Here is a 19798-nt window from a genome sequence, read left to right on the forward strand (position 1 = left end):
ACCTCCACGCCACCGTGCCCAGCCACCCAGAGCATGCCATGGTGAAGGTCAGTGCCTCCTACAGTTGTGCTCCTGCTTCTGGGCAGGGCCAAGGCTTCACTCAAGAGTCCACCACATCACCGTGGTAATGGCAAGCCCCAACCCCTACCCTAATGAAGGCCTTCTCCTCCTCTCCCATCATGGGCCACAAACACACTGGTCTCAGTCTTGCCCCAGCACTGAGCAAGGCTAGACTAGATTTGGAAGGAGCCCAGGCAGCACTGGGTATACCCACCCCTCTGCTGCCCCCAAGGCTGGTCACTGGGACTCACCAGTGGCTCAGGGCAAGAAAGGGGCAAGAAAGGCCCTGGCCCTCTGCTCTGCAGTGACCACAGCCTTGGAAACCCACAGGATCACTGCCACTCTGTCATCTGGGCCCCTATGAATGTACACCAACCCGGCCACACACAACCAGGCCACCAGCCGGCAGTGCCACATACGGAGACCCACTCCTCAGGGTGAGACTGGGAGAGCTGGGCTCTGGCCCCACCCCCACCTCATGACTCCACGGTTGGACCCGTCATTGGGTTTCTGTGAGATGGTCTCCTCTGTACAACGGGGCTGGTATTTGCATGAGTACAGGAATATATATTCATACCTACATATAACAATATATATTCACAGCTACATATGGGCCTAAGAGAATACATTCACATGTATGCATGTGTATAGTGACACATATCGATGCATGAGTATAATAATATCTCTTCACACCTATGCATGAGTGTGGTAATACATATTCACACCTATCTGTGAATATAATATATATTCACACTTATGCATGAGTATAATAACATATTCACAACTATTCACACACATAGTAATATACATTCAGACCTATTCATGAGTATAATAATATATATCCAAACTATGAATGCATACCATAATATATACTCACACCTCTGCTTGAGCATAATAATATGTACTCACACCTAGGCATGTATATAGTAATACATCGTCCCACCTCTGCATGAGTATAATAATAGACTTTCACACCTCTCCAAGAATATATAGTCACATCTTTGCATGCATATAATACATTTTCCCACCTTCTATGCATGAATGTGATAGAGCATCTTCACACCAATGCACACGTCTAGTAAAATATTAGCACAAGTGCATGCATATGGCAATGTGTATATATATATATATAAATATATCCTCACACATGCACGCATATGATTACTAATCGAGCAACAGGAGTGTGCATTAGGGAAGGTGAGTTGCAAGCTGAAAGTCACCGGGCAAATCAGGAAGAGAAATAAGATGGAGGGGGCCATTGCGGAGTGAGACTGAAAAAACAATGAACTTACTTTCCTCTGTGAGGGGAGGCAGCCCAGCCGAAGGACAAAAGCTCGGAGCCCCCGTCTGAGCAGCTGAAAAGAAGAGAAGACCGAGCTGTTAGTTCGCCCCCGGAGATGCTGTCGGGTTGTGAAGATGTTCACCAACGTACAAAGCGGGGGTGATAACACTGGGGGGCTGATTTGCAGAGACGTGGACTGATGGGTGATGGGCACCGAGATGTGGGGCATCTCACAAGTGAATGGTGGGGGGGGGGCGGTCTCTGATGATCTCTCCCACCCTTAAACCAGCAGATCCTAGTACGGAGACTTGACGGTTCTCTGAGATTTAGAGGGGAGGACACCCAGGCACAGGGCAGTTGAGGACGTCGTGTAGTCTCCCAGTCAGTGTGGGGTAGAGCCAGGGTCACGACAGAAGGCCTTGCCTGTGGTTTGCTTTTGACAATCCCCCTCTGCCGCCTGTCAGCAGAGCAGCCAGAGCAAAAGTGGCGCACACGTTTCTGAGCTGGCATATACCCATTTAGGAATGAATGCTCGCCTTCCTGTGGTCTGCACGGGGTGGGCGTGGGGGAGCCAGCTTGCATGATCCCCAGAGGTCCTTGCGCACCTCGGTTTGCAGGAAGACCAGGTTGGTAGTTTGAAATGGGCCACCATGGGAGGATTGACACCATGGCAAATGACGCAGGCGCGAGTCAGGCACTGCCCCATGCCCACCAGCTGTCGGTGACATGTCAGCATATGTGTCTGAAGCGACCGTATGCACTGTCTGGTAGGTAGGCTGGTTTAGGAGACTGTGGGGGATATAGCATGGAACCTGTAGGCGAGTGTCAGGAGCAAGCCCGGGGCTTAATAAACGGTAGACACAGACATGGTGGGTAGGTGACTGACTACAATAAGCTGCCACCTGCATGGTGTGACCTCTGCAGGCATCCAGAAAGAGGAGCTCGTCATTGGGAGGATTTGCTTGTTGTTGTTGTTAATTATTTCCAGTTTCATTCTGTGTCTAATGTGGCTACAAGGTCCCAGCACATTAACAGAGAAAAGAGGAAGGGTAAGGCTTTGACTTCTTTTGACTCGAGAGCGCATCTGATTTGGTCGTCGTCACCCCAACAGCCTGGCCCCTGCAGGCAGCCCACAGTGGTGGACACGATGGACCTGCCTCGATCCCTTCAAAGAGCAGATGTTGCCATGCCCCAGGACTACTACCCCAGAAGACAGGGCTGGGATCCTGCTAGCCCACGGGCAGCCCCTCCACCCACCCGCAGGTGCCACCTTGGTCTGCTGATGTCTGAGAATGTCTCTTCTCTGGGCCCTGCTGCCGGGAAAGGGCTGCCTATGAAAGACTTATTTGCATTTATAATTGCTTTGCCTCCACAGCTTGGTGGTTAGAAATGTGGAACTTTCTGTTCACTTCTGGACAGCCAAGGCAGGAGCCCACAGGTTCTGGGGCATCCACGGCTGGTCTTTCAGCATCTAGTTGGTGTCTTACCCCTCCAGAGGGGCTCCCCTCCTTTCTGCTTCTTTGAGCTTCGCCCAGGGCTGCAGGAGATGCTGCCCTCACCTATGGAAAGATGTCTCTCTCCGAGCCCACAGATCAGGAGGCCTGTCTGCTTCCATTGTTGGAGCCCACTGCTGTTGATGGCTGGGTATGATTGCTGCTCCCATCCACACACCCTCCCCCACCCCCATTATGCCATCCTGCTTGTCCCCAGAGCTACTGCTGAGTAGTCCCTTGTGGAACAGAAAGAATCGTCCCCTTCTCATATTCCCAAAGCACACAATAGATCCCACCACGGTAACACCAGCGCAGCAGGGTGTCCATCGAGGTGCACAGAGAATAACCCACTCAGCATGATGGAGCCTTTGAGCCAGTAGCACAGGCAAAACTGCAAAGCTCAAACTCACGGCCACGGAGTCCACTCTGACCCAGGACTCTGACTTACGACAGAGTAGAACTGTGACAAAACACTAAACAGAGAAGTTGCTGTTGGTAGATGCTGTCATCAGTTCCAACTCATAGCCACCCGACAGGAGGCGACACCACTGGGTCCTGCACATCCTCCCAGTGGTTCTTACGCGTGAGCCCACTGATGAACCAAACCAAATCCAAACAAAGTAACACACAACCATTGAGCAGATTCTAACTCTTCATGGCCCTGTAGGACAGGGAGGGCTTCCTGTGGATTTCAGAGGCTACCATCCTTCCCAAGAGTAGAAGCCTCATCTTTCTCCCACAGAGCAGCTGGTGGTTTGAACTGCTGGCTTTGTGGTTAGCAGCCCAGGGTGTGGGACCACTCTGCCACCAGGGCTCCTCAGTTCAGAGAAAGAACTCTAGAATTGCTGAGCCATAGCAAAGGTGCTGAGTGGATGTCCACTGTCCAGAATGTCTGCTGCCCATGGAATCCAGACTGAGTGGACCCCTGTCTCACGGGGTGGCTATGAGCCTGGACTGGCTCCAGGACAGTGAGGTGGAGTTTGGGTTTACTAGGCGATGATGCTGTTGTTGCTGTGTGCCATCGGTTGCCTCCAACCCAGGGAGACCCTCGAGCACTCTCTGGTAGGACAGTCGACTGGATGGTTCTAGTAGAAATGTATAGTAGATGACATCTAGGAGAACTGGCGAGAAGAATAGCTCTAGAAGATCTCTAGTCGAATGGTTCTAGCACTGTCTAGTAGACTAGTTCTAGAAGTATCTGGAAGAATAGTTCTGGAACTGTATAGCATAACAGGTCTAGTAGAAGTAGCTAGAAAAATAGCTTAGGTAGAAGTGTCTAGAAGAGTTGGTCTAAGACAGTGGTTTTCAATCTGTGGGTCGTGATCCCTTTGGGGGTCAAGTGACCCTTTCACAGGGGTCACTTGATCCATAACAGTAGCAAAATTACAGTTATGAAGTAGCAAAGAAAGTAATTTTATGGTTGGGGGTCACCACAACCTATATTAAAGGGTTGTGGTATTAGGAAGGTTGAGAACCACTGATCTAAGAGAAGTGTCTAATAGAAAAGTTCAAGAAGCAGAATAATTCTAGTAGAAGTGTCTAGAAGAAGTGCTCTGTGGAAGCGTCTAGAAGAAGTGCTCTGTGGAAGCGTCTAGAAGAAGTGCTCTGTGGAAGCGTCTAGAAGAAGTGCTCTGTGGAAGCGTCTAGAAGAAGTGCTCTGTGGAAGCGTCTAGAAGAAGTGCTCTGTGGAAGCGTCTAGAAGAAGTGCTCTGTGGAAGCGTCTAGAAGTGCTCTGTGGAAGCGTCTAGCAACAACACTTCCGGGAGCAGAATGGCTTTGGGGGACGGCGGTCCCAGTGTGTACCCTAGGCTATCACCTTTACAGATGTGGATCACTAGGTTTCCTCTCCCTGGACCAGCAGTGGGCTTAAATGGCCACTCCTCCAGTAGACAGCTGAGCACTTCATCGCCACGCCACCAGGAGTCCTTATTATGATATAGGACCAATGTATGCTGCCATTTTCCTCAGCAGCCCTGGAGCTGCTGAGGAAAAGGCTGTCACCTTTTTTTCCAGCACAATGGATGGTCCAGTGTAGACACTTTATCCAGCACCCAAATGCCCAGCCTTATGATACGAGACACCAGCAGGACGGAGGGCAGCGTGCTTGCTGTGATTGCTGCTAGGTGCCATCAAGTCCATTCCAATTCCTAGTGACCCTCAGCACAGTAGAAGGAAAGACTGCCCGGTCCTGTACCGCCCTCACAGTGGCCATGATGTGTGACCCCGGGGTGGCGGCCACTGTGTCCGTGCCCCTTGTTGAGGCCCTCCTCTTTTTCACTGCCCCTCCACTTTACTAGTAATGACGTCCTGTCTCAGAAGCCAGTCTCTTCTGATAACAAGTCTGAAGCACGTGAGATGAAGTCTCTCTATCCTCGCCTCCAAGGGGCATTCCAACTGTGCTACGTTCAGGAAGATGTGCTTGTTCTAACGGCAGACCTGGTGGCCTCCATATTCTTCCCCAGCACCAGCACTCAAACGCATCGAGTTTATTTGGTCTTCCTTATTCGCTATCCAGCTTTCACATGCAGATGAATCCATTGAAAATCCCATGGTTAGGGGGCAGGTGTACCTTAGACATGGTTTAATGACGCATCGATATCCCCTCTTGTGAAGGTCTGAGAACAAGGCCCAAGTTCTAACTCCTCATCAACTGAATGAAATAAGTCTGCTCACTTGAACTCTCTGAACCTCCCACGATGCTGACGGCTACATGACGCCATGTGTATAAAATGCTTAGCATCCGATCAGGCACGCAGTCCAGCCCCAACGACTAGCGGTTGGGTTTGAATCACCAGAGGTCCAGTTAAACTGCTGCTCAGACATGCCTCTTGAAGGAGGTCACCTCTGTGGCTCTCCATTTCTAATCCTGTAGTTCCTGGTCAGAGCCCTGGGTCCCTCGTTTGTCCTCACAGGACATGCTGTCGGCAAAGCCGAGTGCGTGGAGCTGCCAGAGGAAAGGAACCAATGGAACAAGCTGGGACGAAGGGCACCTTGGTTCCTTTTCTGGTCCACAGCCGCCAAGCGGCTGCAACTGCTAGCATCCGACTCCCATCGTCTTTCTGAAGAATCCTTTGCCCCTGCTCTTCCCTGAACAAAACAAGATGGAAAAGGGAAAGCCTTTGGCAAGGAGGCATTGAGGGGTGAGGGCTCAGTTCTGAGCCCTCTCAATGCCCATAGGTGACATCAGGTCTCCTGGGCCATCAAAGTCCTGTGGCGGCATCCGCAACTCCCTGTCCTCGTCCCTTGAAGAAGGGATGCCACTATGAATGGAACAAAGACAAAGTCAAACTCACTGCCATCAAGTCAAAGTCGACTCATAGCGACCCTATAGGACAGGGTAGAGCTGCCCCTGTGGGTTTCCAAGACTGCAAAGGTTTTTGGGAGTAGAAAGCACCATCTTTCTTGCATGGAGCAGCTGGTGGTTTCAAACTACTGACCTTGAGGACCACAGCCCAATGTGTAACCACTATACCACCAGGGTTCCTCCTGAATAGAACACTCTTCCCTAAACAGAAACCCACTGATTCCATTTAATTACATAACCCAGATTTTTTTTTGCTTTCTTCTCCTCTTGTTCCTCCTCTTCCTCACCCAACTCCTCCTAACATGTGGTTTGGGTGGAAGTTTACAAATCAAGCCAGTTTTCTGTTCAGCAGTTTGTACGCATTGTGCTTGTGGCATTCAGGCTACTCCCCTCGGTGTGTAACCGCGCTCGCCCCACTTTCTCCATGGGCTCCCTGTTTCCAGCCATTCCTCCCTGCCCCTTCCTGCATTCTGAGCGCAGTGTTGGGGCAAATGTCATCCTTCTGGTCTTGTCTGGTTGGAGGTTCTGAGCAGCACATTCCTCGAGGGAGTGAGTCTGGTTTTGAGGGATCCTGGTGGCTCGGTGGTCAAGTTGTTGGCTGCTCACCGAAAGGTTGGCATGAAGAACCCACCAGCGATCTGCTCCCATGGAGACCAAAGTCTTAGGAACGCCACAGGCCGGCCCTGCTCTGTCTCCAAGGTGGTGAGCGTGAGCAAGGACTTGGGGCCAACAGGCTTGGCTTTGTTGTCACTGCTGTGGCTTAGAGCCTTCTCATACAATAATTCAAGATATGACAATAGCACGTCAACAGAGCACATTGAGATCAGATGGAGTCACTGGAAGCGCCAGGTGAATGTCAGCAAAAGCAGATTCCATTCTGCCTGGCAATGATCAAGTCCAAACCACCAGTTGCCAAAAGACAAAGAATGCAGGGGGAACTTCTGGAACCGTGAATAAGGGCCAAGGGCCGTCTTCCTTCTGGAGCCCTGGGCCTCTCAGGAGGTTGGAAGTGGCGTTGGAACCACAGGCTCAGCAACCAGCTGGTTGAGTTTGGTAGGTTAACCAGATATTCTTTGTTAGCCGATTAACCATGGGGGAGAGTCGTCCGACAAGGTGTCTGATCATTTCGATATCCCATCAGTCACAGCATACTGCAGACCGGTCAGAGGTGATATCAGGAGATGGGGGGAGGATCCATTTGGGTCACTGGATTGGGACTCAATGTCTGACTCTGCTTCTTCCAACCAGCAGCTTCAGTGCTCTGCACCTCACTCTGCCCATCTGACAATGGGGGCATTGCATCATTAAGCCTGCCCCATAGGGGTGATGGGAGTATTACATGATACCCATGCACATGTCTGACCCAGTAGCACGTGGTCAGCGCCAGAGCTCCTTGTGTGTTGTGCTGGGTAGAGGGAACAATGGGAAGATCCAAAGCACGAATCTCTTTGTAAGGGTCTGTTGGACTCAGGCATTTCATGACTCAAAGACAGTGTTCTTAAAGTGGACAATTACGTCCCTTGGAGAAGGACACTGAAATGACCCTGTAGGGCCGCAAACGTAGATGTCTACACTTTGTCTATACTTGATCCTGGATTATGGACTATAGTACAAATGTTTTAAATTGCGGGGGGACGCTGAGTAATTTTTTCTGAGATGGGGTTGTAGGCCCAAGAAGTATGAGACTGATGCTCTAAGTCAAAGCCGCCGCGCATCCCCTGTTTATTCTGCAGCTTGTGGGAGATGTTGGAGTGGTGAAACCTCAGCCCTTCTGTGCCCCCTTTACACCTACGAAGACAGGGCTTTTGATCATTCTGCATCTGGGGCACTTTTGTGAATTTGCTTCTGGCCCTCAGTGTGGTGTGTTAAGTCTCCGTGCAGTCAACCATAGCTTCCCCAGTGGACCCATGGCCACCACACCCCAAATCTATGAGAAGAGAGGACCTCAGGGAAGCCCATTCAGTTACTGTATCAATGGAGACACAGGCCCAAGGCAGTGGCATGCTGTTCCCAAGCACAAGCATGTGGTAGATGGCTGCGTTGAGAAATTAATGTCTCCTTACTTGTATCCGGTAGCTTCTCCATCACATGGTACAGGTCATTCACTCAACAATCCATCAGCTTCCAATTGAGCTCATGGCATGTATGAGAATATAATCAATACACTGGTCCAAGGCTCACTCCAGCCCAGCAGTTGTGTCGCCCTGAAAGTCTATCTTCATATGTCTAGTCTAATACAGTGGTTCTCAACCTCCCTAATGCCGCGACCCTTTAATATAGTTCGTCATGTTGTGGTGACCCCCCAACCATAAAATTATTTTCGTTGCTACTTCATCACTTTAATTTTGCTACTGTTATGAATTGGGTGACCCCCGTGAAAGGGTCGTTTGACCCCCAAAGGGGTCATGACCAACAGGTTGAGAACATCCACACTGCTTGAGTCCTTTTCCTTCATTGAAATGTCCGTGTGCTACATTACACTGATGGATGGACAGAGGGAGAAAACCCAGGGAGCCTGGCAGTGCCCAGTGGCCCCTTCATCGTATGTTGAGGAACTTCCCTCCCCAGTGCACACAGTTTCGGTGGCATTCGCAATCAGTGAGTGAGCTCACGGCACAAGCTGAACCAAGTTCTCCCCTTGGGTTTGAAATTTGAATCAAACAACAGAACTCTTTGGAATAGATGGATGACAGCAATGGCCCACTGAAGATGTTGTCCTTTTGTTCCCACAAAATACATTCCCGGGGTTGGCCCAGTGCCCTCTTTCCTGAGACCTAGTTGGCCAGCTTTTGGTGCGTGTGTGAACAGAACCTGCCAGCCAATTGATGTTCAGGTTAAATAGAATCTGTTTCTGTTGCTTGGCCACCCTACTCCTCAGCCCAAGGGCATCATTGCTCGCATGGCTGAGAAACCACCAACTACAGGTGCCTACACCACTGTCGGGGCAGGTGACTTACCAGGCTTCTGGTACCATCCAAAGGGATAGGTGTGAACTTCGATGTCAGGAGAGTCACAATTGAAAATGCGCCACGCTCCTTCATTCTCCTCACTGCACGTCTGGAGTCCCAAGCTATTCAGGGTCAGGCATGTCATCTCTCCTCCTGCAGCCAAAAGCTGGACATGAGCGATGGGCCGTGGACATGAGCGGAGGGGCTGGTGAATGAGGGGTTCTGCAAGTGCATTGCTCGGCAGACATGTGGGGTGCACCCGCTACGATGCAGGCGTGGACATGCCGATGAAAAGCATGGCACTCATACATGGGGGGCTTCCCGTCTAAGGGCCCAAGGGATGGAGGAAACGCTGCTGCTGCTGGGATGGAGGCAGAGCCATGCTAGAGATGCACGCATCGGGTCCTCACGCACCACCACAGGGAAGGGGCCCCGGGATCCCTGCTTACAGAGGAGGATGTGGACACTCTGAGAGGTGAAGGGACAGCCTCAGAGCACACCATCACCATGGGATGCGGCCCACCCATTGCTTTCAAGTAGATTCCAGTGCAAATTCTGCCCAATTGGACAGAGCCGCTAGATGCCCCATAGGGGTTCCAAGGCCGCCATCTTCACTAGACGGACTGTCCATCTTTCTCCCATGGAACGGTAGATGGGTCTGTACTGTGGATCTTTCAGTTAGCAGCTAAGCACTTGACCACTGCACCCCGCGTGGCTCACTATGCGGGACTGAGACGAGCTTTAAAAATCCACCGGACAAATGGGTCCAAGCCGTCTGGCTTGAACGGTACACACAGAGCAGAAGGCAGCCAAGTCCCGTGCACAGGGAAGGCCACGGTGGGCAGACAGATCTGTGTGTGACGTTTAAAGAGCTGTGGGCCAGAAGCCACGGCCCACTGATGGGTGATCACGCCTGCTGCCCTCCACCAACCCCTCCACGCCTCCCCTCCAGGAAAGGGGTGGGGCTGAGGATCATGCAGCATCGCGGAGGTGTGTGTGTCCCACAGACTGGAGAGTGCTGTGGACAGGAACGGAAAGCTGCTACCTTGTAACTGGGAAACGTTGAGAAATCCGAAGCCGGCGCAGCAGGGGTCAGAGTCACACCTCCGCTCACAGGCGAAGAACCTGGTGACAAGGAAGACAGGGGCCTGGTGAGTCCGGAGGGTGTCCAGGACCCCACTGGGTGATCCGAGAGACGCACATCCTTCCTTTCAAGTCCAACGTTCTGTAGGACTTCCTAACCGGGATGGGGGAGGGGGAGAGGTGCTTTGGTCAAGATCAATGGTGGACCTCATCACTTTGAGCTGCTTTCTAAAATCCAAATTCTGCTCTTCTCTGGAGACTCATGTCCACCATGGACATGTTCACCCAGCACGTGGCTGTGCCTGTGGTGCGCCAGGCTCATGCAGGATCCTGACTGTGCACCGACAGTCCCCTCAGACTCGGAGAAAGCTCCAGCTGGGGCTTCTGGAAAGGGAAGAAGCCACAGAGTAGGTGCAGGCACCCACCAGGAAGGCGAGTCCGTGGTTGGCGCTCGGTACGCCCTAGCAGAGGTCTCGCGTTGGTTCCCTCGGGCTCCCTCCCTCTCCGTCACTTTCCAGTGGCATGTTTGCTGGTCAGGACGCTCTCCGGAGCCACCTGGCCTCTCAGCTGGGTGTGGTGATGGAACCCACCTGAGGCTTCCAAGACCAATCTTCACAGGAGGTTTTAAGTGTCTCCAAACCAGTGGTTCTCAACCTGTGGGTCGCGACCCCTTTGGGGGGTTGAACAACCCTTTCACAGGGGTCGCCTGATTCATCACAGTAGCAAAATGACAGTGATGAAGTCGCAACAAAAATACTTTTATGGTTGGGGGGCCACCACCACATGAGGAACTGTGTAAAAGGGTTGCGGCCTGAGGAAGGTGGAGAACCGCTGCTCCAAATCAGTGTTGCTGGACTCCATTGGGAGCTCTCCCTCTCCTGGCCCCACACCCCCGCAGCCGATTGTTCGTCCCTGGCTCCTGAAACCTCGCTCAACCTCTCAGGCCCTTTTTGATGTGGAGTCTGAGCCTTGTTCTTGCTGTTCTCTTTCCAGAGCTAGGGGTCAGCTGAGCCCAAACCACCTCCCATCTGCAGGGCAGCTTACCCATCAGAAATGGATTTTTCAGACATGGGGACTTTGCTTCTGATGGAAATTCCAGTCAAGCTTTGGAACGGCAGACGGGTGTAAAAGTTCTCCACTGTATCTTTCAGTCCAACTGCACAGAGGGAGAACACGGGGTTTTACTTAGAGAGAGGTTTGTTGTCTCCAGGATACTATAAGGATAAAGGAGAAATAACCAACCAAAAGCTACCAGGTAACAATGGCAGACTAACATGATGGGGTCACCCTCTGCGCCCTCCCCCAGTCTCAATGAAATAACAGTAAAGGGGTGGGGCCAAAGTTGGACACCCACCCAGGTAAAGAGAAAGAAGAGTTACATAACATGATTCTGAGAGCATGACCCAAGAAAGGGGAATCCTCTGTAGAAACAACCCTGAAGGAGCCCTGGATATCTTGGGGAGTCCCAAAAGGCTCAAGTATCTGCAGCATTGGGGTGCAGATGAGCTACGCATGGGAGGATGGGCTCTCGGTAAGATGCTCTGCCCTGCTCTCCACACCTGCCAACTGACCTTTCCCCACATAAAAAAGAACAGGGCCTGGAGGGAACAAAAGGAAGAGTCGATGAATCGGGGGGTACCAGGCAGAGTTAATGGTGGGTGCCATATTGAAACTAGGGGGCATTTTGAGTTGATCTACAGTCAGTGTTTCCCAAGGTGGGGGATACCCAGCCCCTGGGTGGCACTGGAATGAGCCAAGGGGTGCTGAAAACACAGGTAGCTAGGCATTATCCTGGACAATGGACTAGAGTACAAACATTTTGATTTCCTGAGGAATGGGGGTACTGAGTCTTTTGCTTTTCCTGAAAAGAGGGCCATAGGCCAAATAAGTCTGAGTATGTATTGTCTGCATAGTAAATATTGAGATTCTCCCAGCCTGCCAACCTTATTGGATGGTCAAATCAGTAGCAACAAGGTCTGGTGTGGCAGGAGATGCATCTGGTGGAAGGACCCAAGGCACCAACAAGCACATCATCCTGCAGGGAACTCTGACACCAGCAAGTCCTTTCACAATTCACAAGCTCAGAGCGTCACAGTCATCTTGCTTGTTCCTCCCTTTGAATTCGGTGTGAAGCCAAAGGTCACTGCATCGCTGGACATATGAAGAAGAAGAAGGGAACAGCCCCCGAGAGGGAACGGAGACCACTGGGCAGCGTACAAAACATATAAAAGAGCCTCAACAGTGTCCTTGAAGGAAAACATCGACCCAGTCTCATGAAAGCTGCTGTTGTTTGGATTCTCTGGAATATATCGTGCCAAATCAGTCCTAGTCAACAGGCACATACACGTGTGTCGCTCTGGGAAGTGGGGCTGCAGGGCAGGATTCTTCCTCATCAACTCGCATTTCTGAATTGCTTCGCATGGTCACAAGCCATACGCATGCACTTGTGTTAGAAAGAAGAGGAACTTGGTGCTAGTGTTCCTGCAGCCACAGACCTGGCAGCCCATTGGAAACCTAATTTGCACGATTCCAAGCAAGGACTCACCCTTCTTCCGGAATAGGGTCTCTGGCCGGTGGGGCAGGATCACTCTGCAGCCTTTGGGGCTGGACTCCATGACATCATCACACACCTGGGCCTCTGGGTAGAGGGTGCAGGTGAAGTACAAGGGCGTGCTATCTGTTATCTCTGCCAGCTGACAGAAGGAAGGCTCCTGGACACAGCCTGTGGGCAAGAAAGCGTTTAGATTTCCATCATTGGGAGATCTACAGAAGAGAGTGACTTCTACAAGATCCTCTCGGAAGAAATTCCCAGCCAAGATTCCTCTAGGGCAGCTGAGTCCATCTGGTATGAAAGGCCCAATAAAATTGGAGCTCTGCTAGTTGAGGAGAAGGGCAGGCATGAAACAGCATCTATGTGACTTGGACTAAAGATAGAACCCAAGGGACTGTGGGATAAGTCTCAAACTCAGCAATCTTAGAGAAGGGAGGATAGAATCTCACTGAATCTATGGCCATGACCATCGCCGGGGCCCTCGGGATCTACAGGGCAGAGCCCACTGGACTGTAAAACCCTTGTGGACTTTGTGAGTAATCTTCCCTCCCCCGAATTCCTCTGTCAGTCTTTGGCACTGGTGTGTGAAGCTCCTTGAGAGTAGGTGTCATGTCTAATTCATTTTTAGTTTTGCTTTTTCATCTCAGGTCAAATGCAAGTCCCAGGACATCGCACATGTCCAATGACTACTTATTGAGTGCAGGATGGATGCATGGATGCATGGATTAATAGGCATACAGATTGGTGATACAGAATAGACATACATCAATGGGGGGCGGGTGGATAGATAAATGAGTACATGCATGGATAAATACATAGATGTATGCATATGGATGGATATATTGTTGGATAACTGATGGAAATAGTCCGGGCAGCAGAGTAGAGACCAGCTATAGCATAACCTTCTTGAAGATCAAGGCTATGTCTTCTGTGTATAGTGCTAACACTAGAGTAATCCTGGACGTGTGGCACTGGATTAGAGCCGATCTGCTTCCCAGTCTGGCTAAGGTGCGCCTGTGTGCCTGAGCCCCGGCCTGGAGGAAGAAGGGTGTGGTGAGTGAGCACTCACGAGAGAGGCACCATAGTCTTGCTTGCTCGGGTGAGAAGAGCTGTCTGAAGAGCCAGTGCTGCTGGCTGGGCAGGCGTCGGCTTCCATCCACGGTGACCTGAGCAAGGTCCACGGGGGAGAAGAGCTGTGCCGTCCCATCTGAACAAGAAGGAAAAAGTCAACTGCCCGCACCTTCATCTTCACGGTGAAGATGTGTGTATGCGCGCACGCGCGCGCGTGTGTGAGGTGGGGAGGGGTGGATGCTCTTGTTGGCCCCCTGCCTTGTCTAAGTACTCAGTAGAGCCGCAGGGACCGGGAGCAGATAGGGAAACGCCTCGCTGTCCTTGGAATAAAGGAGATCAGTCCTGGGAACACTGGCCAGCACAGTGAGGTGAGTGGGCACAAGAAGAAGTCGCTGGCCCTGACCGGGAGGGCAGCCCAGGGACTCCCACTGTGGGCCTAGTCCCTATTCAGATCCCTGACTGACACCTGGAATGTGACAAGCATCCCAGGAGGAGACAAGGAATGGGGCAAAGTTTATTGGAATCGTGCCTTGAGCAGACTCTGTGCTAGAACTAATCACCACCCGGCTAATAAGGACTACCAAGTTCTGAGCTCTTACTCCCTGCGGCTGCAGTCACGGTAGCCCGCTCCTCGGTTTCCCAGCAGTTCCCTCCCACCCGGGCACTGCCAGAACATTCATTAAGACAAGTAGCGGCAGAGGCCCAGAGAAAGGAGCCACTCGTAGGCCCGCAGGCTGATGGAGGCAGAGGTAAGGTAGGATTTGAACCCCACACCCCTGACATGAGGGGCCACACGCGAAATCAGCGCACAATCGTCAAATTCCCCACAATCGCACAATAACCACGCAGGATGCACTCCTGGTGGCCAAGGAGCTGAGTAGACCCCACTGCCGGTGGCTGGGACACAACACCTCACTAGAGCTTCACCAGACCTTTGGAGAGGGGAGCACAACTGCCATTTGGGGGTCAGTTGTGTCTGGTGCTGGACTTGGCGTGTCGTCCAAGGAGACAGAGGAAGGCGAGAATAGCCTCACAAGAACCGGGAGAAATAAAGGCGCCACGCAGGAAGGTGAATTACTCACAGCCACGTGGTTCACAGTGAGTCAGGACAGAGAAGCAGCGGCCCCACCCCTGGTCTATTCTGTAGTGGGTGTTGGCCCCATAGCATCCCCCCTCCATTTTTTCCTGACGCTGGAGCCTGGCTGTGGAGGAGTCTCCAGCTCCGCTGTCCGGTCCCGTGGCTGGTGGACTCCTAGCTTCCAGGATGTTTGATGACGCGTTCAGAGGCTCCCCTAGCTACCGCATCCTTTAAGGAAGTCATTGCAGATGGTTTCAATTGAGCGCCCACTTTTCAAGGTCAACTCCAGGGGGTCACTGGCGACCGACCGCCAGCAGAGCCTCGCCTTTTAAGAGCCGGGGTGCGGCCGTCAGCAGCGCCTCGCTGGTGTGCGGGGTTCTATTTTGCCGCTGTAGTTTGCTGTCTTCGATCTTACAGCTGGGGGGTTGTATTCCAGCAGCAGTGGGGAGGGTGCAATGCTCACACCCCACTTTCTCTACCAGCCACCCAACTGAGGAGCTGCCAAAGGGGACAACCAGGGAAGAATTGTAGAGGAAAATCCATACTGCAGAGCAGAAGGATGTGTGAATGGGTTGACTGCTTTAGTAACAGCCCCCTCCCCCTACCAACATCTTGTCCCTCAGTCAGGTGCCCGGGGACGGGAAGAGTCTTTGACGGCAGGAAGTAAGTACCTGGCTCTGTTGGAGAGGCTGCCAGGTCTCTTCTGCAGCCCAAAGACTCAGCTCGAGATCCCATGTCAGAATCTGCACGAGAAAGGGGCAGGGTCATTCTAATGTGGGTGGAGCCGAGAAGGCACCTGTCTGGTTGGTAAAATGGTCCCGGCAGGGTAGGGAGTTCTCATGGACCACCTCCAGGTCACGATCTGGAGCAAATCCAAGTGGGTCTGTGGTCCTGGACCTTTGGTGGGAGGACATCAGTCAAACGCTTGCTAAAAGAACGATTACCGTCCTGATAAGGGGAATTATGCACGTCGCAAAGCAGTTTAGAGGAAACACTATGTGTATGTAATTATAGGCCCTCAAACCCCCGTGAAGGTAGGCCATGTAATCTGCATGATTCTCTTGAGAAGACTGAGAGGTGACATCATTTATCCCAAGCCCTCTCAAAAGCACAGGCAGCTTGTGGTCAAGGGACTTTATCCCCAAGGATTTGGTCGGCTCTTCCTGGCTCCTTCTTTGGTTTTCCAGACTCCCCCTTTTCCTTTTTAACTTGACTCATTTATCTGGCGAGGAGGTGAGGCCTCTCTAACAGAGCGCTCACTTGAGAAATGGCACCCCGTACTTTTCTCTGGAGGGGCCTGAATTAATGAGACTGGGGTACAGTGGCCTGCCTCCCACACCACCTCTACCACGGAGCCTACCTTTCCAAAGGTAAACCTGCTGGGAACTGGAAAAGGTGTCCTGCGTTCCATCCAGGGACGTCAGACCTATAAAAGTGGAAGGTTGCTCTTGTTAGGAGCCTGAGTGTGTTTGCCCTCACTGGGCAGTTCCAGCTCCACCAATGGCCCCATTGCCCCCATGCTTGACCTGTCTCCTGGCCAAGGTGCATCTGCAGCAGGCTTTCTCTCAGCGCTCAGAGACAAAGCCACAGCAGGTCAGCACACACCGGCCAGTGTCTGTGTCAGGGCCCCAAGGGAGTCTGAGCAGCCACTTAATTTTTTGAGACCCTTGGCTCATGGGCAAATGGGTAGAGGAGTTTTGAGGATGGGAATAAGGTTTAGAACCCGTCTAGTACAATCCCCAACATGTGGTACACAGCCAGCAACTGCTAGCTGCTATTATTTAATTATCAGTAGAATCAAATATCCTGTGCTCCCCTGGCCAGCATCCTGGAAGAGTTTGGGTTGGCCACACCATTTGTTGGTAGTCAGGGCAGCTTAGTTTGCCTCCACCAGCCCTGAGTAATGATCCTTCCCCTCATCACCTAAGAGGATAAGAGGAGGGAACAGAAAGCCCATCATCTGGGCGGGCGGGGTGGGGGTGGGGTGGGGACACAAGCCTGGCTCTGCAGGAGAAAGCTGGCTGACAACTTAGGACATCCGGACATGGTCAGATTTTGTTTTCAATTTTTAGGGAGCGCCATTTATTGTGTTGCTACCCTTGATCCAACCCTATAACGGACACCTTTCGTACATTATCGAATGTCAATCTTATAGCCATGCTAGAAATCCAAGTCCAGAGCTATTAAAGCCAGAATTCCAAGCCCACCAGTGTGATTCCGTATCTCAGGCTTCTAGCCACCCCACTGAGGGAAAGATCACATATTTCATAATTATGTCCCCGGAAAGTGGTTAGAACGTTCTTGTGTTTAGAGATGCTGGTGTTTAAAGAGGTGCACTCATCTGTCTGGAAGAATCAGGTATCAAAATGATGACCCGACTTTATGCCACGGGGTGACTCCAAGACACGGAGCTGCACTTCCATCTTGGTTTTGCTTCTGAGATGAGAATAAACGATGATACTGGACCTCCTCGGGCTGCCCAATATAGTGATGCTCCCTTAAAGGACCGTCATAACTTCCCCGGAGCCCTATTTAGGTGGTCGAGGAAGGTACAAATAAGGAGGTGAACATCGAGACTCTGAGAGGCCGAGGGCTCCCGTGTCTGAGAGTTGAGGCTTGTTCTACAGACTGTGGAGGAGACAATGCCATAACTTCTCCCACCCAACACAACGTAGAGCTGGGGCCAGCTGCTCAGTCTGTTTCCTTCGTACTGTCCCCTCCTGATACCACCATTCACTTCTTATGAAGGTCAGGAGATGCATCTCTGGACCTCTTCATGGAAGAGATCTGGGATGTATTTAAATGTGCTTACATCCAAACTCAGAAAATACCACGGGCTACCTAAAGGACAACCAAGTCTGTTTGGGAAGAAGTATGGCCAGAGCGCTCCTTAGAGGCAAGGATGGCGAGACTTCATCCTCCAGACTTTGGACATGGGAATGGGAGAGACCAGTCCCTGGAGGATATGATGACTGGTGAAACAGAGTAAGACGCTTAATTAGCTGGACCAACCCAGTGGCTGCAACCTTGGGCCCCAGCATAGGAACCACCGTGAGGATGGAGCAGGACCAGGCAAAGTTCCCTTCTGTTGCGCACAGGGTCACTACACCTAACAACCAGAACATATGAACACGTATCTGGTGTGCGGCCACTTTCGAGCGATCACTGCAGTATGCATGTGTAAAACATATGTAGAGAGACATTTTTGGTGACGCCAATTGGTCGGCAATTTAAACCCACCCAGTCCCTCCGTGGGAGAAAAGACTGAAGATTGGTTCCCATAAAGATTGTTCTGGTTCTTAAATTCTGTGGAGTTGGTCCCGACTCATCTGGACGGCAGAACACAGCACTGCCCAAACCTGCACCATGCTCACTACTGTTGCTGTGCTGTGAGTCCCTTGTTGTAGCCACTGTGTCAGCCCATCTCCTTCTCACTGACCCTCTATTTTACGAAGCACCGTGTCCCTCTTTGGACTTGTCCCTTCGGTGGGAGTGAACTTTTGCATCAACTTGTTAGGTCCCTGCTTCTCAGTGGTTTGGCAGCTAAGGCCTAGTCACCCTCCCTGATGTCACCTAGCTCATATAATCAACTCCATAATGGGATCTGCTGCTAACAGCCCATCCTTGTAAAGAGAATAGGGTGGAACATCATACCCTTACTCAGGGCACATCCCTGATGCAATTTGAGGGAATTCCCCCAGGAGTATGGCCGACTTTCTATAGACATAGATGCTGTGGAAAAGCTTGTTTACTGTTCGCTGGTACCGGATCCTGCATTGGGCTCCCCCACCTCTGGAGCTCTGAATTTGAGCCCGCAGCCTGTCATATGGCCTGCTGATCCCAGGAGTCGTCACTGGCCTCTCGTCTGGCCGGATGACCTGAGTCATTGGTCTCTCAAGTGCAAGCTTGGTGGATGATGTCTACAACCGTGTGAGACGTTTTCCTGATGAATACATATATTCAATGATTTTGCTTCTACAGAGAACCCAGTCTAGCACACATGTTCAGAGAACATGAGACACAGTCTCGCCATCCTTGCTTCCCAGGAGCATTCTGGTTGAACTTTTTTCAAGGTGGATTTGTTTGGCCTTCTGGCAGTCTGTGGTACTTTCCATGTCCCCTTAATTCAAAGGCATCAATCCTCTGGTTTTCTCTATTCATTGCCCAGCTTTTGTATGCCTATGAGGCAATTAAATTACCATGGACTGAGTCAGGAACACCAGGGTCCTTGGAGTGATCCCCTTGCTCTTCCACCCTTTAAAGAGGTCTTGTGCAGCAGATGTGCCCAATGCAAACTTTGCCTTCTTGACTGCTGCTTCCATGAACACTGGTTATGGACCTATGTAAAGTGACATCCTTTCCAATGGAATCTCCTCTGTTTTCCATGATGCTCCTTTCTATTGGTCCAGTCGTGAGGATTTTGATTCTCTTTACAAGTTGTAATCCTGACTGAAGTATTTGATCCTCATTAACAAGGGCCTCAATTACTTTACTTTCAGCAGGTAAGGTTGTATCGCCTACATGTCACAGGTTGTTAAAGAGCCTACCTCCAATTCTGATGTTCTTTTCACAGTCTAGCTTCTTGAACCATTTGCTCAGAGCATATATTGGGTAAGTAAAATAAAAGGATATAACCCTGATGCACACCTTTACTGGTTTTAAACCATGTGGGATCCCTCTGTTCTGATTGAATGACTGCCTCTCGGTCTACAGAAAGGTTCCATGTGAGCATAATCCAATGTTCTGGATTCCCCGTTTTTCTCAATGTTACCCTGGTTTGTTATGATCCACACCATCTAACACCTTTGCATAGTCAACAAAACACAAGCAATCGTCTTTCTGGTATTCTCCACTCTCAGCCAGGATCCAGCTCACGTCAGCAATGACAGCTCTCTTCTCATATCTTCCTCTGAACCAGCCCTGCATTT

The 19798-nt window shown here is 51.2% G+C and overlaps 1 protein-coding gene across 1 annotated transcript in view; it reads right to left on the reverse strand.

Annotated features, from left to right (window-relative positions):
• The window catches only part of TG (thyroglobulin), a 179896-nt gene that overhangs the window by 97978 nt on the left and 62120 nt on the right, over positions 1–19798 (reverse strand). Inside the window, exons 28-35 of the mRNA XM_075549234.1 lie at positions 16231–16296; positions 15542–15613; positions 13791–13928; positions 12716–12892; positions 11215–11326; positions 10133–10212; positions 9097–9240; positions 1353–1415 (exon numbers count right to left, since the gene is read on the reverse strand). Of these exons, the coding sequence (XP_075405349.1) occupies positions 1353–1415; positions 9097–9240; positions 10133–10212; positions 11215–11326; positions 12716–12892; positions 13791–13928; positions 15542–15613; positions 16231–16296 (852 nt within the window). The remainder of the gene's footprint in view (positions 1–1352; positions 1416–9096; positions 9241–10132; positions 10213–11214; positions 11327–12715; positions 12893–13790; positions 13929–15541; positions 15614–16230; positions 16297–19798) is intronic.

Source organism: Tenrec ecaudatus, chromosome 5 (genome assembly GCF_050624435.1).
Source record: "Tenrec ecaudatus isolate mTenEca1 chromosome 5, mTenEca1.hap1, whole genome shotgun sequence".
In the NCBI taxonomy this organism is placed as follows: Eukaryota; Metazoa; Chordata; class Mammalia; order Afrosoricida; family Tenrecidae; genus Tenrec; species Tenrec ecaudatus.